The sequence below is a fragment of the Hirundo rustica genome, chromosome 2 (assembly GCF_015227805.2).
Source record: "Hirundo rustica isolate bHirRus1 chromosome 2, bHirRus1.pri.v3, whole genome shotgun sequence".
In the NCBI taxonomy this organism is placed as follows: Eukaryota; Metazoa; Chordata; class Aves; order Passeriformes; family Hirundinidae; genus Hirundo; species Hirundo rustica.
In genome coordinates, this window is record NC_053451.1 from 88,953,798 (window position 1) to 88,977,732 (window position 23,935).

At 38.9% G+C, this 23,935-nt stretch overlaps 2 protein-coding genes across 2 annotated transcripts in view; both read left to right on the top strand.

Annotated features, from left to right (window-relative positions):
- Positions 1–4,317: 4,317 nt before the first annotated feature.
- LOC120749668 (interleukin-1 receptor-like 2) lies at positions 4,318–19,106 on the top strand. Its single transcript, XM_040057330.2, has 13 exons — positions 4,318–4,336; positions 5,147–5,312; positions 5,512–5,699; positions 7,782–7,854; positions 10,419–10,662; positions 10,974–11,160; positions 11,927–12,089; positions 12,397–12,462; positions 13,003–13,123; positions 14,642–14,790; positions 15,084–15,227; positions 16,611–16,772; positions 17,261–19,106. Exons 3-13 carry the CDS (start codon positions 5,652–5,654, stop codon positions 17,650–17,652), a joined length of 1,749 nt encoding a protein of 582 aa, XP_039913264.1. The 5' UTR covers positions 4,318–4,336; positions 5,147–5,312; positions 5,512–5,651; the 3' UTR covers positions 17,653–19,106.
- A 3,264-nt stretch (positions 19,107–22,370) lies between these two features.
- IL1RL1 (interleukin 1 receptor like 1) overlaps positions 22,371–23,935 on the top strand; it is a 43,256-nt gene continuing 41,691 nt past the window's right edge. The window contains exon 1 of the mRNA XM_040057052.2: positions 22,371–22,465. The gene's annotated coding sequence lies outside the window, so the exon portion shown is untranslated. The remainder of the gene's footprint in view (positions 22,466–23,935) is intronic.

Here is a 23,935-nt window from a genome sequence, read left to right on the forward strand (position 1 = left end):
TGTGCTATCTTCTTTTACCTTCTCAGATCATCTCCAATAACCCCAATTTTAATCAATATCCCATGGATTCTGAGCACCTTTCTCACTGGACTCTATAATGAACACTTGCATCAGTGCATTGCAGGTGTCTTTGTTACTTCTCTAACTCTACTGGAAACAGTTCACCTGATTTAAGGCAACATTATGTATATATATAAAAGTGTGTGTGTATGTATGTGTATGTGTGTGTGTGTGTGTATATATATATATATAAGTTAAAAGATATATTATCCTGGTAAATCATAGGAATCTTGACCACAATTCTCCTTAGTCTGTGATTCTGACTGGCAAATGGTTATTTTTGTGCTTAAAATCAAAGAGAATAAAACAGTGGTGTAATTTCTGAGTGCAGGAGGAGTAAATGTGTAAAAATCAGTATGAGCCAAGCTGTAGGGTCACATACTTCTTTTCTAACTATGGTGCCACTAGTAAATGATATGTACTGCTAGGACTAATGAAAACATTGATATGAAGGCCACGGTTAACCCCTGGCAAGCTCCCTCCATGGCAGTAACTACTGTCACACCTTGGCTTCTCGCTTTTCAAGCATCTGCTGCCCTCTTTTGCTAGGTGGCTTCCTGGGCAGTCAGCCGTGCAACTCTGTCTTTGTAATGGAGCTCAACTTTCTCTGCTCACCATGATAATTAGTTACCACAATGAAGTCAATAAGGATATTGAAACAAAACAACAGACTAATGTGATGCAACCAAACACTGCAACATTACTTTCATGTTTTAAATTTCCAATTTTCCTGCCCTAGCTTAGCCTCTCTAAAACAAATTTTTGGCATGCCCGGCAGATTATAGTGTCCTTGAATATTTCTTCCACAATAAAAGATTTTTCTATTCCCAAGTAATGTATTATGCAGCTTTAACTGTATCTAAATAATTACTTGCAATTATATTTCTTGATATTTTTTATTCTTGTAGCTTTAAAAGATTTGTATATACAATGATAATGTCATCATCAAAGTTACCTTGTAAAGCAAAGCTTAAAATAGAAATGTTGTAAAAAAATTACATAAAGTGCTTTAAAACTATGTTGTTTTGATTTGTCCTGCTCAGTTTCAGATGAGAAAGATATATGATAAATGCATATGGCAGCCAAACCCAAAAAATATAATGGTTGCTATAAACCACAGTTTTGCCCTAAATATACTTGTGGTTGTCTAAGAGACATGGTATGACTATAATCTCTTCTCATGTAGAAGGGATGATTTACCAAACGCAGGTAAAACGTGAACTTACTGGATTCTATAACTGCCTTAAAAAACCCAAAACTAACTAGTACTTGCTTGTCATTGGCACTTGTCCTAAAAAAATCAGGGCAATACTTGCCCTGATTTTTGCAGTTCAAGTCATTGGTGTGGAGGACCTGGTGATCACACAAGGCATGTTTGAAAAGATATAACTTCAGACTAACTGTTGTCAGGCACTGTTGATAGGTTGCCCAGCTAGTTGGAGTTTATCTTCAAGTTTTACCTCATCTGAAAGGAACCTGTTTGATGGGCTCCAGGATTGTTTTGTGACACAAGTGCTCTCTTGTTCCAAACAAAAATGCAAATGCAGCGGCACAAGGAAATGATATATGTGAAAACAGAAAGTTGTCAATACTGTAAATTGAGAAAGACAAGTGATCTTGAAAGCTGGAACAAAACTACTACTGGATGACGTCTCAGGCAACTTTCATCCCATCCCATCCCATCCCATCCCATCCCATCCCATCCCATCCCATCCCATCCCATCCCATCCCATCCCATCCCATCCCATCCCTCTCTAAGAGAATGTTCCCACTTCAATTTTCTTCTAACTCAAAAGAATTGAATTATTTATCACAGGCACTGTACTCCCTTCATTGGCTATATAATGTTTAGCAAATAAAGAAAGTAGATGCCACCACCTGATGGAAAAAGGACTTCTCAGTGGTACCTTATTTAGCACACACGCTTTGGAGAAATGCTATACGCCAAATGCTATCCTCTAGTCCAGTCTCTTAATTTGCAAAGAAGTAGTATTATCTGAACTTTTCCTCAGCTGCAGAAAGGTATACCATGGTCATCACTGTGCTGCAATCCATTTTCAAAGACGATCACTCTGCTGCAATCAATTTTCAAAGATGGCACTTGTGAACGGATGGACCCCTCCTTATGGTAATTATGACTGCTTATTCTATCTTAGAGCTTTATGAGGCAAAATACATCTGAATATTTGCATAGATTTAAAAAAAAAGAAAAAGAAAAAGTAAATTCCTCTGCATAGATCTGATCTGGAGGATGTTTGGGTAACATTTTGCTTAGCATCAACTTCATTGGTGGATCTGCTGATTCTTGGTTAGCTTTGGAGTGTGACTGGTGACCATACCAAATGTTCATGCAGACTAACCTCCACCTTCCTCAGACAACCCACTCCTCTGCTCTTCCCTGCAATTTTTGTCTTATGACTGCCATGGTCTGTGTATGTTTGCTATTTCATGAAATCCAGCCATTTCAACTTTACTACACTCCCCCCCCCTTTTTTTCCCCCCTTTCCCCCCCTTTTTTTCCCCCCTTTCCCCCCCTTTTTTTCCCCACTCTTTTTGAATTCTGGTTCACTTTCAATGAATAGTTAAATGATTGAATAGTTCTGAGTTTACCTGTTAGTTTTGGTAATATTTTAACAAAGTGTTTTACACCAGAAACTTTTTTTACTGGAAATATTTTTTCAATATTAGTAGTATTACAATGAATATAGGAGAAAAGGCCACATCACAACTGCATATAACAGAATCCCTAACATCTGTACCTCAAAAAAAATTCTTATTAAGTAATTTTTTTTTTTTTAAATCAGTGCTTCTAGAGCAATAGAGACCTCAATCAGATTCCAGTCACAGATGATTTTTGGTGGTGCAAAATAATACAGAAACTAAAAATCTTGCATAATCTTTCATTGTATGACCTAATATAAGGAGTTAATGAGAAACATTTCCAAAATTAAGTCTGGATAAAAGTGGTGACCAAAGAGAGACAAGCTGACTACAAAAATCCTGCTGTATTGCCAAGTCAGGAATGAATTAATTTTTTGTTTACCTCCCAACAGCTTTGGGTCTGGAAGTGTTGCAATGTGCCTCCAGCTAGCACTACATACCTTGTATTGATGGAATAGAGTTTATGCAGGCACAGCAGGGCATAATCTTTCATCTTAACTTATCTGCAGCTAATGGGAAGGATGTTTCCATTTGGTAAATATAATAGCACCAGAACATGCAATAAAAGAAGTACCAGAAGCAGATGAAAAGGGGTGGAAGGGACAGGACGTGTGGATTATTCTCCACAGTTTTTGCAGAATACGTGTAATTTTCTTAGCAAATGTTACGATGAGTTTTTAACCATAATGAGAATATCTACCTTGATAGTTCTGTAGCCTATCATTGCTGCCTGCTTTGTAAGGAGCATAAGAAAGGGCTTTCCTCTGCCTTAATATCTAGTTTAGTAGTTAGTCAACAAGTAAGTGGCAGCGCAGCATTAAAATTGCCCACATTTGATTTGGTGTTTAACAAAATAGATTGAAGAACTTCTGCTTTGAAAAACTTTTGCTCTAGCTGTGGTGTGACAGTGAAACTGAGAACTAAGAATCACCAGGACCTAGAGAATATACTGTTCCCAAAACAGCCACAAGTTCAGTAATCTCTGTAAAGTATCAGGACTACTTAGTAGCTGCTGAGTTTGTAGATAAAAACCTAGGGACTAAATGAGACTAAACTGTATGTTCAAGTTTCCAGATATCTCAGTGATAGTCTGGGCAAGTCACACCAAGCAGCCAAAACAACCCACAGAATCAGCAAATTAATCAGCTGATGTCCCCGAGATGCTCCTGCCAAAAGCCTGCACGGAGTCTTGAAGGGCTCCTTCTCTTCCAGTAACACGGTCTCTTCAACTAGGGAGGTTTGCAGCTGTTCGCACTACTCTGAAAACAAGCAAGCGAGCAAGCAAACAAATAAACAAACAAATGTACGTCAGCCACCTCAGATCTCGCAATATTTACTTGAAGGATTTCCTGGGGCGGAGGCTGAGCCCAGCCCGCAGTAGCGAGGGGTTGGTTGGTTTTCGGAGCTTGAGTTTAACCAGCACCTCTTACCTGCCCTGCCCTGCCCTGGGGCCCCGTCACCCCGTCACCGTCCCGGGGACTCGCAGCTTTGCGGGCGGGGAAGGTGAGGCGTCGCGGGGCGGAGCCGCCCGTGCCGGGCCGGCGGCGCCGCGGTCCCTCGGCTGCCGGGGCTGTCTGGGAGGCGGCAGCGGGGCTCCCCCGCCCCCGAGGAGCAGGTAGGGGATTCCCCGGGCCCTGGCCCGGCCCCAGAGAGCCCTCGGCGGGACGGGGGCTCGGGGTCCCGGCGGCCCGGGGAGCCGGGGCGGCAGCGGGGCCGGGCAGGTGCGGCCGGCGGCGCTGCTCTGCGCGGCTCCTGTGACAGGGCGGCCGGCCGCAGGCGGGCCGGGATAACCCGGGCAGGAGATCCCCAGAGCTGCTGCGCCCATGGTCGCGCTTTGCTCCGACGCCTCGCTTTTTGGGCTCGGACCGAGGCAGTGTCTGCTGGGGACACTGGGGCTGCGGACAGGTCGGGAGCAGGGGTGAGAGCTCGTAAAGGGTCAGCCCTGACCGTGACTCGCTTCCTGACGGGAGGGTCGCCCTGCACCGCCCGGGAGCCACAGCCCCTTCCGAGGAAATGCTTCCAGGAATACGTCGCAATTTCAGCGAAGGGCATTGGAAAATGTTTTCCTGCCGTGCCCGCTGGGCGATGCCAGCGTTTCACCGAGACACGGCTATCGCCGTAGTCGCAGTGCTGTCACTACATCCTGACAGGGCTAACTCAGCTCTTCCACGCCGACTGGGTATGTCCAGTGAAGGAATACATGTGTTTGCTGTCATCGTTTTTTTCGTGATCAAAAGTGAAACACTTGATTAATCTCTCTAGAAGAGGCGTGGTGTACCTTGCAGTTAATAGGAGCATTTAAGTAATATATACGTACATACGTGCATTTTTTTTATGATACGTGCATTTTTTTATGATGTTGCTAGGCTTATATACCAGAAATTGTGTGATACTCTGACTTTCTGTTGGTTCTCTCTGTTCTGAGGACTGTTGCGTGTTTGAGTTGGTGTGTGCCTTTGAATAAGAGATTCAAATAAACCTGCCACGAGTTTGCCAAAATCGGTGAAACCTGTCATCCTTTGAAGTTTTGAGGAGACTTCCTTTTTATTTGAGTAGATCAACTTTGAAAGAACTAAAAAGCAGATGAAAAGGTGATTATGCCAATTTAATGAGAAATTTTAATGAAAATTATACCTCCATGGTGTTATCAATGCTGTAATTGTAATTCAGGTGCATGTATAATTGAAGACCTCTTTCAGACAGTTGATGTGGGGTTTTTTTTTTTGGGGGGGGGAGGTTGGTTTTAATAATTTTTTGTAAACTGAAATTGATAAAAATATTTCCTTTCAGGGTGAAACTTTATGGACATGGCTTCGCATACCTGAAATTTTTTTCCCCTTTGGAAAATCTGGGCAAAGATAACTAAAGCTGAAGTCTGTTGTGAATGATAAAGCTCCGCAGGTCAATTGAGTGCTCAAGATGCGGACAGAATGGCTGGGAAAAGGGACAAATTTAGCTGTGTATCATGGCAAAATGTGGTAGGAAAACCATTTGCAACTAGTTCTGCAGTTGTATGTATGTTATTTTAATCCTTATTTATGTGAATGCACACACAGAGAAGAGCCTAATTTTGCTATTGTATCTACCTTCTGTAGAAATAGAAATTTTTCATTGTGGAAATTGAGAGATGAGGGGGTCTCCTCAAAGTAGTCTGCATGGTTTTACACAAGGCTGTATATATGTTTGCAAGTCTTCTGTGTTGACAAAAGGGCAAATTATAAATTTCAATAGATAGAAAGAATATTGAAATTACAGAAAAGCAGGATCCTGGAAGACTTTCTTTCAGGATGTGGTAAAATACTACTTCTGCATCTGCTGAATCTACTGGCAGGGCAAAAAATTTCTTGAGAGGGCTCTTGTGAGAGAGAACACTAGAGCAAGGTAATGTTGTAAGAGAAATGAGTTTGTGAAAAAGCAGTGATTCAGAGAAGTCATAAAGAAAATACCTGCTCATAAGTGGAGTCTATTCAATCCTATTTTATCCTTAAATTATATCTGTTACAATATTTTTCTCTTTTTTAAAATTAAAAATTATAGATTTTGAAGAGTTATTGTGCATCATGAATAATGGAAAAAGTTGTAGCTTTTCTACAAGCACATATAACCTCCCTCCCGAGATTTTAATGTTTTCTGTATTTCTATTATCAGGATTCTTTCAGGGACTCATCCCATCTTAGGGCTAGGCAAGAAAAGACCTGCCTGGTAATTTGAGTGGAAATTTGCAAGGAGGGAGGAGGAAAGAGAAAGGGAAGAAGGGAAGCAGGCACTGCAAGAAGCAGTGTGGATGACTCAATACATGGCACACTTCTGAGTCAGTCTGGTGAAATAAGGCACAGCAGCCGGAAATGTCATCTTCGACTCTTGTAGAAAATGGTCATCAGCTTGATGTTTGTCACAACAGGATGGGGTTCTCCTGCTCACACTTCAGCTGGATTAGTTGCATTTGTACTCTCACTGTGCTGTAAAACAATGTGGTAGGCTGAATAGGAAAAAAAAACCCAACCCAAACAGTAAAGTGGATCAAATTAAGGAATAGCTTGCCAGAGGCACTCGGCTAAGAGATCCTTCTCCAAACATATTAGGGATCAGAGGACCACTAAAGAGTCCTCAAAAACATTCTCAAATATATAAATAAGCATGTAAAAGACAATTGCATAGATTTTCGGTGTAGAAACATCACTACTGGAGCACCAAACAACTTTTCTGCTCAGCATGTATTTTGATGATCTAGACAGAGGAAATCTGCTTCAGTGGCAGAATTTGCGAACTGTACAAAGCTATTCAGGCTAGAACATGGAGATGTAAATTGCAAAGAATAGCGCAAAGATGTCACAATAATAAATGCCTGGGTAATAATAGCAGAAAAAAATTGTTGTAGAGAAATATAAAGAAAATCTAAAATGAAAACATATGGCCAAAATCCTAACACCATGTGCTCAACAGCTGACTGAGTTTGCCTGATTCTTAGCACCCAGTGATGAAATCTTGAAATTTTACCACATAGGAACATGGAAGTAGCAGATGAGTATCAGTAGTACTCTAAGAGCAAAGATATAGTTAGAAATAATTAGGGAAAAAATACAGAAAAAAAATTGTCTTCGGTTATAAATCCATAGTGCACTTATGTTTTGAAGACAATATGCAAGTTCTGTCCTGTCTTCCCCATCTCAGACAGGTTATAGCATAACTGGATGCAGTACAGAAGTGGGTGGCAAAAAAAGTCAGAATGATGAAATCAGATTCCATCTAAGGGAGAGTGAGAGAATCTGTGACTTTAGCTTAAGAAAGCAAGAAGTGGGAAGGAGTGTGCTAGACATGTAAAAAAATCAAGTCCTTGACAAGCTGAAGTAGGAGATGTTCACTCATTTTGTTTCTTTCTTCTAGTATAATAATAAGGAGTAGGTAACAGGCTCAAAACAAGTCAAAGACAATCCCCTGTACTTCATGTGTCCTCCTTAAACTGTGTAATTCTTGTATTAATTGTGTAATGCAAATGTTTACTTTAAATTATGGAAGTTTATATTGGAAAGCACTAATTGAAACTTTTCTTTCCATTTCAGCAGGGAAACATGACAGCAAAAACACTGTTTTCATGTAACATTGCAACAGCATTTCTGTCTTTAATTATTGCAAGTAAGTCTGTTGGTGGCTATGGAAGGTTTTATTCTGAACTTTTAATGGAACTTTTCTTTCACACAAGTAATACTAACTTTCCATGAAAAATGACATGAATAGTGGAATTTACATGCTTGCCAATGAGTTATTTTAAATAGTCACAAGAGAAAGAACCATAAAACATAACATGTGGTATTTTATGTTCTAACTTATAACAGAATCATTTAGGCTGGAAAGGAGCTCTTGACATCTAACCTTACAGAGTCACAATTTTGAAAACCTCTGCAAATGAAAACTCCACAACATCTTTGGGCGTCTTGTTCCACTGTTTGATCACCCTTACAATACAAAAAAGTCTTTTTTTTTTTGTGTTCAGATGGAATGTTTTATGTTTCAATTTATGCTCATTGCCTCTTGTCCTGTCAGGGGGCAATGCTGGCAGAAGTCTGTCTCTTTCTTCTTCTTTCCCTCCCATTAGGTATTTACACACATTGATAAGATCCACCCACACACTCTTCAGATCTTCTCTTCTCTAGGCTGAGCAGCTCCTGCTCTTTCATCCTCTACTCAAGTGAGAGGTGCTCCACTCCCTTAATCATGTTTGTGGCTATGTGCTGGACTCTCTCCAGTAAATTCAAATCTGGCATGTCCTAATGCATCCCAGAATGCTGTTAGCCTTCTTCTGCCGTGAGGCAGCATTGGTGGCTCATGATCAGTTTGTGGTCTACCAGGACCCCAGTGTTCTCTGCAGATCTCCTTTCAGCTGAGTGGTCTTTAGCATGTGCTGGTGTCTCTTACACTGTTTCAGAATATTAGCATTAAGTGGCAAAAAAAGGTTATCAGTTCCTGTGGCCACAGTACTTCATAATCATCATAGTTATTATGGGGCACACATATACCTGAGTAATTCAATGTTTGGATAAGTAATTTGGAAAAGATCTGTGGTGAGGCGATGAGAACTGTGGATGACACAAAATTATTCTTTGGCGAATAATTTAAAACTGATGCTTGCTATGCAGAGGGTGTCTGGATATCAAGTAGTTTAGTGACAGAATGTCAGTAAAATCAGGTGGATGTGAAGGAGCATGAAAGGGTCATGCAGATATAGCAGAAGCAAATATGCTGTAGGTGAGCATTAAGTTAACTAATAATTAGCCACTTGAGTATGTGTGATGTGTGCATTAATTAATAGCCACTTGAGAAAATGCTGCTTTGATATCTCTGGATGCTCTCTGGAATCATTAACTCTGTCATTAGTGGTGAGCAGAAAACCAGAATTTTTGGAAAGCGGCAGAGCAGAAAACAGAAAGCCCCATTTTGCTACTCTTTAACCCCGCAGTGAGTGTGTGCCAGTTGAACTCTGCGGTTCTGGTCATTCCATCTCAGAAATATGGTATCAGAAGAGGTGGAGAGTTGAGTGACAGTGTTGTCCGATATGGGATGGCTTCCACATGAGAAGTCTCTAAATGAAGGAGAACTCTGAGGTAAAGCAACAGAAGCAAGATGAGATGAAGGTCCATAAAAATGTAAATACCATAGAATAGGCAGATGAGAGGAGGTTTATAATTTCTCATAACAAGAAATGCATGATACTCAGAGAATTTATAAAAGCTAGTGAATGTTTTTTCATTCAGAATGTAAGAGGAAAGAAAGGGACTGAAATCAGAGTAGTATTTTATTTGTTGTGTCCTCCTCTCTTCTGCACATTTGGCACTGATAGTTATCAGAGACAGGATTTAGGGCTAAACAGACACTTGCATGATTCTCTGTGACAATGATTATATAATAACAAAGCAAGGAAGTTTCAATAAATATATTACTGACTTGGGAATGTGACCATGTTGCCTTTTTTGTCATATGGAAAAAAGAAAAAAGCAAAAAAAGAGAAAACAAACAAACAAACAATCACACAAAAACACCACCAAACAAACAAACAAAAAAACCCCAACCCAACCCAAACGCTTGGTGTTTCTCTTTTCCTGCATGAGTCTGTGTCAGAAGTAAAGAAAATGAGCTCATTGGTGATTGCAGTGGTTCCTCTCTAAATGTTCATAAAATGAAGGGTGAGTTGAAGTAGCAAACTTAGTATTTGTACAACACAATCTTTAACTTCAGTGTCCTCTTACGACATTTAGGTATCAAAAGCATAGTCTGTCTTGAAGGTTTACTTTGACTACAGTTAAGAGAAGTTAAAAAGTTAAAAATAAAGACATTAAATGTGAAAATTGTGAGCATGAGTATGTCTATGTACATGCCCTTGAAACAGACTGGAGAAACACAAGTACTTCAGTAATTTGCATCTGAAATAAAGCATTCAAATGACAAGTCACTGCAAACAAAGACAGTCTACTGAGTGTGAAGATTGCATTCAAAATTGCATTTCATTTTAGTGGCATAACTCTATCTGTAAACTACTAAGTGGTACTCTCAACTGTAAAGATAAGGGATTAAAATTATATTTTTAGTAGTTGAGAATGGAGGTGAAAACTCCAATCAACTTTGTAAATATAATCAGGAGATGAGTTCAGTATATTCTTGTAGAGTGTTTGAGTTTTTCTGTAATGTTTATCTCTTTCCTTTAGAGAAATGTGAAGCCTATGATGTGATGTTGAGGCAAAGTCTTGTGCCTGATGGGCAGCCTCTCGCTATTAAATGTTCACTGGAAAAGAGCTTGAAAATTGGAGACTACAACTTAACATGGTATAAAGTTGGCAACCAGACAGCTGTGCCAAGAGACAAACTGTCTAGAGTTCATCAGCAGAAGAATTTAATTTGGTTTCTTCCTGCAATATTAGAAGATTCTGGAGATTATGAATGTGTCATAAGGTGAAAGTTAAAGAAAATTTATATTTTTACAGAAATGAGTTGCAAAGTGAGTACCCTTTAGAAAGCAAGTAAAATTTTAAGGGTAAGAGAAAAACTAATGAGGAAGAGGGAGTGTAGCTACAAAATCTAACTTTGGTTTGGGGAAATTAAGTCTAGTTTTGGGGTTTTTTTCCTTGTAGGCAAAAGTAAATCTATTGAAGAAACTGTGAACATTTTTTTTCTTCTCTTTCTTCTCCAAAAAGAATGCCATACATTTCTGACCTGCAAAATATGCTAAATAGGTTAATTTATTTGTGTTCTGTTAATTGCAGGAATTTGACAAGCTGCAAAAAAATGTGTACAAAAGTAACAGTTTTTGAGAGGATTGATGGTTTATGCTTAAATGAAAAATTTGCTGTAGAAGAGGTGATATTCACATCATCTTCTGCAAAGATCGTGTGTCCCCACTTGGATTATTTCAGGAAAGAGGAGAGTATTCAGCCTGTTCGTTGGTATAAGGTGAGAGCATAATGTTTTGTTCTGTTTTATAGCTGTCCATTATAAATGATTTTTGAGAATTGGAGCAGAAGAGCTAAAGACTGGAGAAACTAAGAACTGTAAACTGGAGAAGACTGCTTCTAAAACAAATTTGAAGAGGATTTCTGTCTTAAAGGTGTTCTTGATTATCGGGGCACAATTTCAGCTGAGGTGTGGGAGTGATGCTGACCCTCGTACCCACCAGGTGGCATCTGTTCACCTGCCAGGGAAACATGGCTTTGTGTGGAAACAGATTTACTATGGCCTATCCATTAGGCGTGTCAGTACTGTTCTATTCCATTATTCTATTTCATGTTGTTCACGGTCCCTTAAAGGCTTTTCTGTTACAAGAATGTAGTGCTTTCTGCCAGATTGCTGCCTCAGGCTCATGCAGTCCGTATGGTACCAGTACTATTGAGGCTCCTTAAAAAATAAAGTCTCATTACTGGGTGATGCTTCATTGATGAATACTTTTGAAAATACTGACAACCCACATTTTACTTTCTTATTCCTTTAATACTGGAAGTTATTTTCCAAAGGGAATTAACTGGGGTATCTTTAAATTAAAATCTCAGCTGAAGTGAAGCATGCATTTCTTTATATCTCACTGCTGCTCCCACTCTTCCTCAGCCTCTGCAGGGTGTCCATCCTTACCCTGTGGTCCATTGAAACTTCAGATTGTATGTAAGAGAGACAAACCATGGAAATATAGAGACATGAATTAATGGAATTCTTTACACACTTTTAGGACTGCCAGCTGCTGGAAGGAAAAAGGTTTGCCCTTTCAAACAGTGACCTTATAATTTTCAATGTGACTGTAGATGATCGAGGAAACTATACGTGTGAAACAATATATACCTACAATGGGAAACAATATAACATTTCACGAGATGTCAGTCTGATTGTAGAAGGTAAGTAAATAATTTCACTCTGTTTGTGTTCATACCAACTCCAAATTTTTGTTGCAAATTTCTAAAGACTAGAGTGGGAAGACCTAATTTGTGGATGGACATGCTTAGGACTGCTGTTTTTCACCTAAACATGCAGTAATTACTACCTGAGATATGGTGTTTTCAATATTGAGTGATATTTTGTTATAAAGTGGATAACAACCTTGTCTTTAGCAGGAGGGGTGTTTTTAGGTTGTACTTGCATTATAGAGCATAAAGCAGACTGGAATTGCCCCTGGTTTTCTGAAAAGCACTTTCTTTTGCTTAGTGACCCCACCAAAGAAGCCTCCAGAAATAACTTATCCAAGAAACAACTCCATTGAAGTGGAACTTGGTAAGTAGCTTTCTCTAGAGAAGATATGAACTTCTATCCTAGTTAAAATGTATTCTCAGGGAGTGTCCTATTCTGTTCTTGTTTTTATTTTTCAAAAAGAACTCGTTCATTGACCATATCAGTTTCTCTCTGTTGATCTCTTAAAGGAGCAATGAGGGGTGAGAAGGAAAGAAAAGAGGCTTGTTTACAAAATCCTAAAGAACTCTCTCAGATGCAAGGAAAATTGTAGGAACTCAAGTGATTATCTGTCACACCTTTTGCTTTCCATCACTCTGGAACTGATTCTAGGAACAGGTTCATATCAAACCTGCAGGCAAAGTGATACCCCATGGGGGGCATCTTCCTGGATTCAGCTTCTTTTGTCCTCCCATTCTCTTTCTGGACCTGCAGATCACTGACAATATAGACCCTCTGTCAGAGTAACTTTTCTGAAAGTGTGTAGTATCATCCTTAGCTGGCGTGCGTGTGTGAATCTGTGAACAGGATGGTGTAGACTTTAATTAGGTTATGAAATTAACTTTTTGTAACACAATTTTATAGGCTCAGAGGTTACTGTGGATTGCAATACAACAGGTGCTGATGGGTATGAGGTGTACTGGACAGGCAACGGTGTGGATATTGATATATTTTATATGAGCAGAATTTTTACAAGTCCCTATGAGTAAGTATATTTTCAGAATAGAAAATGCTGTGTTGGCAACCAAAGTGGAGCTTTTCCCCTTTGACGTGAAAATATTTAGCTACATTTTCACCTTGCTTTAAATAGTATTCTTAAAAACTCTAATGCTTGCCTTCTCCAACTCACTTCCTGCTTTGAAATGGAAACTTTAATGTAGTAGGCAAATGGACTTCACATGTGATTGTGTGTTTCTTGCTCATTTTAAAGATCAGTCTGAATTCCCAGTGTTGGGAAAAGGTGTTTTGTTACAGTCCCATAATTGCAATACAGTTTCTTTTGAGCAAGCTCTGGCCTGGCAGAGACCTCTTTTGGTCGGATCAGGCATGTTCAGGTGCATGATCTTCAGTCTGTCTTTTTCTTCTCTGTTCTACATCTGCCTCTGAAAGGTTGTGAGAGGGCAAATCTGTGCTATACTGGAAAAATTGAGATCTCTAGGTTTAAGAGTGTTAAGTTAGAGAAATTTAACTGATCAACCGAGGAGCTAATGGAAGACTTTATTCAGGGCATTTTCACTGAAGCTTGGGGGTTAGAAGAGAAAAGGGAGACATATTTCCAGTGATGACCTCCATTTTGGGAGGACTTGGACTGAGTAAAGCATGCGAAGAGCAAATGGGAGATAAGGTGATGGTGAAAAGCAGGTTAAATGGAATTAGAAGAAGAGAAATTATACCTGACTGGAAAAGCCAACTCAAATTGGAGCAAGAGGCAATCTGAAATTTTCTTAGGCATTTCAGGTTTTGAACTAAAACTTTCAGGTTTTATTGTCAGCCCTTATGGTGGCACTGTGATGATTTTTGTAAGTTCTGGAACACTATCTAGGACCAAAAAAACAGTGAAGAAAAGAGAATGGTGTCTGCAAAGTAAGAATATAGTTGCAAGAAATAAGTTTTCATCATAAAACAAAGGAAGAAATAAAATGCTAACTTATTTGTGTGCTTACCACGAGAAAACCCTATGCAAAAGTAATATATCATGCTGTCATAAAGAATTGCAGTGCCATAAACAATTCAGCCCTAACGCAGCAACATACGGTCACTAAATTGTTATTGGAAAAGCAGTGTTAGTTTTTGTACTTCCTAGCACTTACATGGTCATCTTTGGTCACTTGCATTAGTGATGTTGGTTCATTCATTCCCTGAATGCCATATCCTATTGTAAAATATCTATGTCTGTCTACTCTCGCAGGGATTGGGAAGCCCATAGTGAGAGTTTATTTAGGTTCATAAGTTATTTTGAACTTCCAGCTATAGAAACCTTACATTCCTTTGGATAAGATGATCTCTTGATGTCTTGATGCTTTCCAATGCATACACTAGATGTCAGTACGAGGAGAGATGAGACCGTTTGGGTTTCTTTCATATTGTGTAATTGTTCATCTGTTGTAAAATGTGGTTGACATTTGCAGAAGGAAATAACCACTGTTGTGCTGCAGATGTTAGAGACGAAGCCATTCCTGAAAGGGCTGTAGTTTTATGGCTCTATTTGTCACCTTTTGGACAGGGGAGAAACTTCTTATGATGGGCGCCCTATGCATTCTGTGAAGCTAATAATTTCAGAAGTGAGCAGTGAAGATTACGAACAGCCTTTTGTCTGTCAAGCTTCTAATGCCTTTGGGCAAGTTGCATCCTATATTATATTAAAACACAGAGGTAAGAAATGCTATTATTTTTGAGGCCTATGATTATCTATACTTCCCCAGAAGGTGTTTTGATACCAAATTCTCATGTATCATGTTGAAAGAAAACAGATGTATTACAGTCTGCAGAATGCATGTACCTGTACATAGGGAAGAAATCATTGTAGCATTGTATTTATCATTATTTAAGAAACAAGGTAAATAGGAATGAAAAAAGTACTATTCAAATTTGTATTGAATTTATGTAAAAGATCAGATTTGGACAAATTCGACATTTGAAAAATAAATTCTTATATTTTTGTGCAGTTCCTGACATACGAAGATGGCTGACTACAGGGCTTGTCTCTTTGTTAATTTTAACATTTATTTCCTTAATAATCTACAAGATTTTCAAGATTGATTTGGTGCTTTGGTACCGTAATTCTGTCTGTGCCCTTACAAGTAAGAAAGGTATGTGAGCATGACCAGGTATGTAAGTGTAATTAGCCTACCGATTTTTTTCACTTGCTATTACTTCTGAGAAATAATGGGATTACTTAGTATAATGTACGTAGAACTTCCATACGGAATTTTCAGATAGGCAGAAAGACATTTTGTGCAGGATTTTTTCAGTCATATGGGTAAAATATATAAATATGCTTGAAGTAATAAAACCTGTGTAATATTGAAGGCAATCTTAGTGAAACAGGCCAAAAAAACTATAGGTTATTCCAAAATGAGCATGTTGTTTTTTGCTTTCCTGTAGTTTCTGTACATGTAGATTTATGGTCACTCTGATGATGAACAATAGGTGTCAGCAGAGCTACATCCTGTAAACTGGATGTTTAAAGCCATGCATTAAATATTTATTTTAAAAATCAGACTCACTTGTCAGAGATTAATTTTTTTTTTTTTTTCCCCCATTTTGGAATTTATCTGTTACCCTTGCTTTCCTTCTAAATCCTGTCAGTTATGATGTTGACATATCAAAGAGAAAGTTTGCTGCTAGTTCTCTATTCTGGGGTTCTTCTAATGTGTTTTAATTTAATGCGCTGTAGGCAAATATATTGGACAGTTGTGAAAAATTTGAAATAAACACAACATCATAGATATATTTCAAGTCAGTTCTCAGAATTAGACTGTCTGAAGTTCCCAATGGCTTGAAAGTGAGTGAATTATGTACATTAAGATAGTTAATGTTTACTCATGTCTGTCCTAAAGGTTTTCATGGAAACATAGAAGTAATTTCAACTCCTGGTAAAAAATTCAGTTTTACTATAATTCTGTAATAGAGTTCTAATTAAAAGCGGGGCGGGGGGAAATCAAAGTTTTTAACTTGTTGAGTTAGATCTGATTTTGGCTTAGTTCTTTCAGTCCTGCTTGCTATGCAGCCTTAACTCTCAAAACCTCAGAAGCCTTCTGGCCTTTTCTTCTACTTGTGAAAAGCCCTCCCAGGATTATTACAAGAAAGAATTGCCATTTTCCCACCTTCTCTTGTGGTTAGTCAGAAGTGGAGATGACAGCTATGGAGTTTCTTTCAGGAGAGGTGGTGAAGAAAGTCCTATGAGAGGGCACTTCCTCAATGTCCTGGCACCTCTGCGATGGGCAGCTCCTTCCTGCAGGTCCCAGGTCCTGCATCCAGCTCATTTGGTGACTCCTCCATCCCCAGGATGGGAAAGGAAGTCAGATCCTGTGGCTGATCATCCTTGTTTTGATTCATAGAGCGTTTCACTTCTGTGAGATGGGGGAAATCAGCCCCACAACTATTTCCAAACCGTCCAAAAATGAAACTTTGCATTAAAGGGTTTTTTCTGAGTTTTAGTTTTTTAATAGAAATGTTTGTGTTTGTTTTAGATGGGAAAATCTACGATGCATATGTTCTGTACACAAAAAGCAGTGAAGGCAGAAGGATCTGTTGTCTGGAAACCTTTGTTCGTAAGATACTCCCAGAAGTTTTAGAAAAACAGTGTGGATATAACCTTTTCATATTAGGAAGGGATGATTTACCAGGAGAAGGTATGATTTAATTAGCAGAGTTAACAGGTTGCCTTTTGACACATTATTTTGACACATATAAGTTCATCTATGCAATTAAAACCCACATTTTTTGAAAAGAAAACTGTATTTATTTAATTTTAATGGATAATTTGCCCAATGCAATTTTTTTTCTTTTTTTTTTTTTTTTTAAACTGAAAATTATGTTCTGATGTTATGAGGGTTTGCACTTTCTTAGCAATGAACAAATGAGGACTTAATAGCATTAATAATACTGTTGAGATGCTTTTTTTGAATGGTATCTTCTCCCAAGGGCTGAAGAAAACAGTTTTTTAATAAGTTATGTCATGCACTGGATCATGAATCATGACTGGCAGTGTGAGGATCTTAAAGCAACAATTGCTCCGAGCTAGCCACAGCTTCACGTTGGCAATTTTAAAACAAAGAGCTGTTTTACACAGGTTGTAAAGTTTCTTTGCTGACTTTGATTGTTTATTCATCACCTACAGCTGTGGTCAGTGTTGCTGACGAAGCCCTTAAGCAAAGCAGAAGACTGATGATTATTTTGGGATCAGAAACATCTAGGTGCTGCCTGTTAGAAGACACCTCTGAGCAACAACTAGCTATGTATAATGCTCTCATCCGTGATGGGATTCAAGTGATTCTTATAGAAGTGGGTGAAATACAGGACTACACAAGCATGCCAGAATCAATCAGATACATTAAGCAAAAACACGGAGTTATTCAATGGAAAGGGGACTTCTCAGAGAAATCTTGTTCAGCAAACACAAGATTCTGGAAAAATGTGCGCTATCAAATGCCATCCAGGAAGAAGGTACCTTATTCTGAAGTGCATTTGTTGCCCCTAACTTTGAACAGTTCTGCAGCAAAGGAAAGTTAAGAATCACTTATTTAAATAATACTAAGAAGATAATTCTGAACTGGGATGTTTCTTGCATAGTCTTTATACTACAAAGTAGATGTTTTCTTCGAGGAGTAGAAACTGCTCAACCCGTCCATAAATTACACCCTGAAAGAAAAAACTCTGTGCAACTTTATTTCTGTTGCGGGTTTTGGATGGTGGCGCAGTTTGTTGTGTTAGTCTCCATCAAATATTATAAGTTAACATGGTGATGGTGATAGGCTTTTAAGTAGCCATGGTCCACATAAATGTTGTATGAAGAAACAGCTGTGAAGTCCATTTTCTAAAAATCAAAATTGCAATTGATAAATTAAAATTCTATTTCTATCATCAGGATTTTCCCAGTCATTCTGTTCCAAATCATCATGATTGTCTGATTTCCTTATTGCTGCAAGAATCTGCTCTGTGCAAGCTTTGTCTCCTGAGCAACAAACCTTACTCTGGCTTCTTGAAAGGGTTGGGGAAATACATGACATAGCAGGTATATTTAAAACTCATCACAACACTAATGTGTTCAGCAAATGGAAGGGAATGAAATAGGTGGATTTTTAGACTGTTGAACAATTCTGTGATATCTGGTATATGTTTTAAACTTAGTCTCTTGTAATGCTTAGAAAACTTAAAATAGTTCATATTTCTTGAGCACAGGACGCTTTCCGGGTTGTGCTACTACTCTGGAAACCAGATGTTCTCATGATGTGTCTCAGCTGTGCACAGACATTCACTGAGAATCTAATGAAGAACTGTGCTTGGGCTGGGTATCCAGGAGAGTGGAAAGTGGCCGGTTCTGAAACATGACCAAATTCTAATGGCAAGAAACGGTGTCTCACCTACTTGTGGAAGAAAAAGTTAGAGGCTATGTCAAACTGCTTGAGAGTAGCTTGGTATTTCTGGACCCCAATCCACTTTCTGTCTGCATCACTGTGAGAAAATGACATGCTGCTTCCTTTTCAAGGTGGTCTGAAGCAGCAGGAGTTTTCACTCTCCAGGCTTGAAGAACATAATCTGAATACAAATAACAGTTTTGCTTGCTTTTTAAAAATTATTTTCTGAAGTTACGTAGGTTCTAACATCATGTTTATTCCCAGAATAACATCTGCCATGGAATTCCTTTCAGTTGGTTCTCAGAGGTATGTATATTTCGAATATATTCTTCACTGGGCTGTATTGATGGGAGAGAAAGCAAAATCTAGGAGTAGAAATACATAATCAAAGGGGAAGATTTCCAATAGCATTTCATGGTACTTCTTTCTTTGTAAAGGTGTAGTAGGTACTCCTTAGGAGCAGTGTCTCATTCTCCTGGCTGTGGGGTTCATAACTGTGTAATTTTCCACAGCCTTCACTAGCTAGAGACATGTTCTGAGGTGTCATCAAGAAAACTGGGAACATTATAGATCCATCAGATGAGGTACTATTGTCCTAGTAGATGTTGAATCCATGTTCTTTGGAAATGCATAATATTTAGGCTGGAACCTTTAATACATAAATGTTGGGACTTAGATATTCAGATAATCATAATTGTCAAATTTTTACATTGTGTTTAGACTTAGCTTGCTCAAAAAAGTATTTAAAATTAGTTTCCTTCTTTCCTTTTTTAAACTTGCGTTTAAAAACAGAACCTTCTTATTTTCCATATAGAAAGAGAAAAATAATAAGGAAAAGATGTTGAAACTGTGGTAGATTTTTTCAGTGTCCTTATTTCATATACTTTGAAATAAAAAAAACCCAAACAAACTAATGACTAGGACTTGCAGTACTACATAAAAGTAAATTGATTTACAATTTGTGCTGGTATTTTTTTTCTCCTGTGAATGTGCTGTTGTGATTTCTGGCTGCTTTTTTTCATAGTTCTCTTCGGAGGTTTGCCACAGTATTCAAGATAAGAATTTTGCCATTTGTTCACTAAATGAGACTGCTAATGACTCTTCACTGAAGATGGTTGATTGTGAGTCAGCATTGATTTACCTGATACTTTCTTTCAAACAACCATGTTTAGTATGATTTTTTTGTGTCCCTGTGTAAAAGGGAGTGTGAGAGATAGGTTTTGGTTATCATGGTTGATTGTTAGCTAGCTGCTTCAATGCAGCACGACATGAGATGGTTTATCCTTTTATCAGGGGGCTTAATTTTGAACCTTTTGTCTGTATTTTCTCTCCTTGGAAACTCTTTTTTCGCAAGTTACTTAGGAAAACACACTATTTTGGTTTTTTTTTGTGGTACAATAAAAGAAGTCCCATAGAGACAGATGTGCTGGTTGGTCTTTATTTAAAGAAAAAAATCAAATCCCAACAACTCCACAAATGATTAGTTGGCAAGAGGTTTGCCCCTGAAAACTTGGCAGATTCAGAAGGAAAAGGCAAACACAGTGTAATCAGTGGAAGAGTATTTGTCCACCACTTTGTAGTAGATATATTCCAGTTTATTGTTTATACTGACAGAGGGTGAAGTCTAAATGGTATGTGGCAGAAGATACCATTGAAAACATTCTCTGCACCATTTTTAGCTTTTTAACCACAACTACATATTTATTCTGTTGGCTTGCTCTTGTCTATTTATTTGGTACTCCAGATTTCACTGTCCTTTCCCTGCCTTGTGTTTAACTTGTCTGAATTGGCTAATTTCATTATATCTTTCCATCCATACTGTGACACTGGTGCTTTCTGTGAGACTACTTTCATGATTTTTTAATGATCATACCCTGCATTCTTACGTCTGTGGTAAATACTGCTGAGATGTGGCCCGTTTCATGTTCTAATGTACACATCTGCTGTGCTTTAACCCCAGTCAGCAGCCAAATCCCACACAGCTACTCATTTCTCCACCAGTGGGATCGGGAAGAGACTCAGAAGGGTAAAAGACAGAAAAATTGTGGGTTCAAATGAAGACAGTTTAATAGGTAAAGCAAAAGCCACACACATGAGCAAAGAAAACCAAGGAATTAATTAATTGCTTCCCATGGGCAGGCAGGTGTTCAGCCCTTTCCAGGAGAGCAGGGTCTCATCATGTGCAATGGTTACTTGGAAGGACAAACACCATCACTCCAAATGTCCCCTTATTCTTCCTTCTTTCCCCGACTTTATATACTGAACACAATGTCATCTGATCTAGAATGGTTGGTCCTAGCTGTGTCCCCTCCCAACCTCCCATGCAAAACCAGCACACCATCTATCACTCTATTAATTCATGGATAAGGTTCATGTGATTGGGAGGAATGTACTCTGATCTCAGAATGAGTTGTTAGGACCTGGTAGAGTTAATGCAGTAGCCCCAGACAGGACAGCCCTGACTGACTTCGGAGTGGTGGTGGTGCTTTTTTTTAAAAAAAAATTACCTCTGTTTTGCATCCTAGAAAGTAGAATAGTGCAAAAGCAATTTTACATTTTCCCTTGGTGCCTTGAGCTTCTGCTTGAGACGTAAGCCCATCCTGCCTTCTGTTCAGACACTGTGGTAGCTCAGTGACTACTTCCTTTCATAGCTGCAATTAGCTTGAAGATGAAACAGGAAGAATAGAGTTAATATTTATGACATCTGTGCTAAGGAGAGACTTTTTCCTAGAAGTGCCAAGGAAGTATTATGTTGTAGAGCTTTGGAATACATGTAAATAAAATCAGTGGCTAGCAGCTTTCCTTCAGGGTATTTCCAAGTGTCAGGTTTAGTCAGAGATGCTACAACTCATGAACACAGGAGCAATAGCATTTCCTCCTCTCATCTTTATACTCATTGTCAAGAGTTAAAGGCAAAGCATGCCACTTGATGTGCATGTTTATTCTCTTTTAATTTAGGATAATATTAACTGGTATTCGATGTGTTTGAGACCAGCTGAACCTTAGTCACTAAAAGGGAGTTAGAAATAGTAGCAGTAGAAACATTTGCTTCCTCAGCCCACTCTAAGATTGTTTCCCGTGTTAAAATTCATTGAAAAAAGTGAGTCTGATGTCTGCTGGGCATCAAGGAGCACAGTTAAAATGTACAGCTTGTGTGACTCCTCTGAGAGAGAACCTGGGACATTGTGGCACTGCAGCTGGAGTTAGAGCCCTGCTTGGCAGTGTTTATCAGGGGTTAGTGTCTCACTCTGAAGAAAGGTAGAAAGGTCACCAAGTCATTAAGATGAATTTTTTTCCTCCAAAAAGTTGATTTTGAATTGCTGCTCCAGATCAGGTGACTTAGATGTGTAAATATTTCTGGATCATTGCTGCTGCCACCCACTCATTTGATCTTGCCCTCGTTTGATGTTTTTTTCTTGAACATAGCCATGGCTGTAAGAGGAGGGGAATTTTGAACACTGTCTCTTTAGTCTCTTCAGCTTTTTCTTTCTTTTTGATTAAGTACTTTCCCTGATGGGCTTTATTTCTCTGGGCAATTATTAAAACCCATATTCTCTCTCTCCCTTATCTCACTGGCTGTATGTATCAGTGGAGTGCTGCTTTTTCCTGCATTGTCTGTGGTAACACACCCCAGTGCTGCTTCTTCTCCCCTTGAGAGTTGGTATTTTGCACTTTCTTTCTCTGTTTATCTAATGTCCCCTGGAAGATGTGAAGGGAACAAGTCCTTAAGAAGGCTTTTTTTCTCTCTTTGAACACATTGTTTATAATATCCACTTTGTTTGTTTGTTTTCTAGTGTTTTCTTTTCTTTCCAAATATGCATAACTATTTCTTCTGTGCCATGGAACTGGGGGACTTGGACAAGCATTGGACTTGGAAAGAAATTCAAGCAATCTACTCTTTTCTGACCTCTCAGTCCTAGGGAAGCACACTCAGATTGTATCAACTAGATCTGTACTTTCTAGATAAGGTGAGAAACAACTACATAATTTCAAGTGGAGCATAGCAGAAATGGCAGGACAAATGCATCTTTAGGACCCTGAGATCAGCTCAGTTGATCAGAGCATGGCACTGATAAAGCCAAGGTTGCCTGTCTTATCCCCATATGGGCCATTCACTTTAGAGTTGTACTTGATAATGCTTGTGGGGTCTCTTCCAACTCAGAATTTTCTGTGATTCTGTTTAAAGACCCTACTGAGAGATAAAGGAGTTTATAAATTTTCCTGAAATGGCAAATAAGCAGAGTGTTTGGGAGTTACAAAAAATAACTTTCATCTGTCCCTTTAAAACAGAAAAAAACCCTTGGCAGTTAACTCCCCTACATATTGCCTCCAGGAACAAACAGGGGAAAAGCTGAAGAGCTGTCTGGAGAGGGACACTCACAGTTGGAAAAAAACTTGTGTGCCATATGTCCCCCTTCCATCTGTGTATGCTCTCTTCTGGGTCGTGACATCTGGTTCTGCTTGATATCTGGCTCTGATTGCTGTATTTTTAAAGTAAACGGGACTTAATTCTCCTTGGAGACTGAAGAGAATAGACCACATGCTGACTTTTAAAAGAAAAGCCAAGTTTTTCATAAAAATATGTCTCCTCATCCTAGATCTGAATGGCTTGGTACACGTATGCATTTAAATGAGCTAAAGATGTGCCAGCACCGTCTGCTGTCACTTTTAAAAAGCTGCTAACTTTGGCATCTTTGACATTTTTGGGGGCTTGGGCCATAAAGTTACTTGGGTACCTAAATTAGAAGATGAATTGGCTTATTATTAAGGAAAGGATCATGTCCAAGAGAGCTGACAGCTGATGATAGGAAGAGATTGGGTTTTCCAGGGTGAGGGTTCGTGAGCCATAGAAGCTGGCTGTGTGGATCCTGAAACCCCTGGCGCCTTGAGGCACACCAGGCTTGTGCCGTGCAATGCCTCCACCCAGTGATGCCTGAGACTGAAGCTCTCCCCTTCCAATAAAAGCCACACTGTTTACGTGAGATCACGATGAAGTTCTACTGCTAATAATGCCAAGCCATAGCATTAAAAAAAAAAAGCAGGCCAAGAGGGAGTAAAAAAAAAGAAGATACTTTGACAACTGCTGATCTGAATTATACTATAATTATTATTTTTAGTGCTTTTCCTGTATTTTGTGAGAACTAGCAGGGAATTTATTAGAAAATGAGAGTTTTGGCCTCTGAGTCTGTGGAACTGTTAATCCAGAGCCTCAGAGCTGATTGGGAAATAGGGAGTAGTAGAGCTCTGTAGAGCTGTATTTCTTAATCAGCCTTCAGCATATGTCAATTAGATCTAATTGAGCAACTCTTACCATTGATTATTCCAAGAAAACTATGATTGGAGACCACTTCATCTGGCATCTGCATTCCAGCAGATCTGCTGTGCATGATGGTTGGAGGATCATTACTGACCATGTGCTACCCAGGCAACAGAAAGTC

What these genes read in the sequence shown, in the direction of transcription:
- LOC120749668 (XM_040057330.2), top strand. Translation starts at nt 5,652, where the DNA reads ATGGCTGGGAAAAGGGACAAATTTAGCTGTGTATCATGGCAAAATGTG. An exon ending in AGCCTGTTCGTTGGTATAAG is followed by an intron (nt 11,161 to 11,926) that starts GTGAGAGCATAA and finishes ACACACTTTTAG; the next exon opens with GACTGCCAGCTGCTGGAAGG. An exon ending in CTCCATTGAAGTGGAACTTG is followed by an intron (nt 12,463 to 13,002) that starts GTAAGTAGCTTT and finishes ACAATTTTATAG; the next exon opens with GCTCAGAGGTTACTGTGGAT.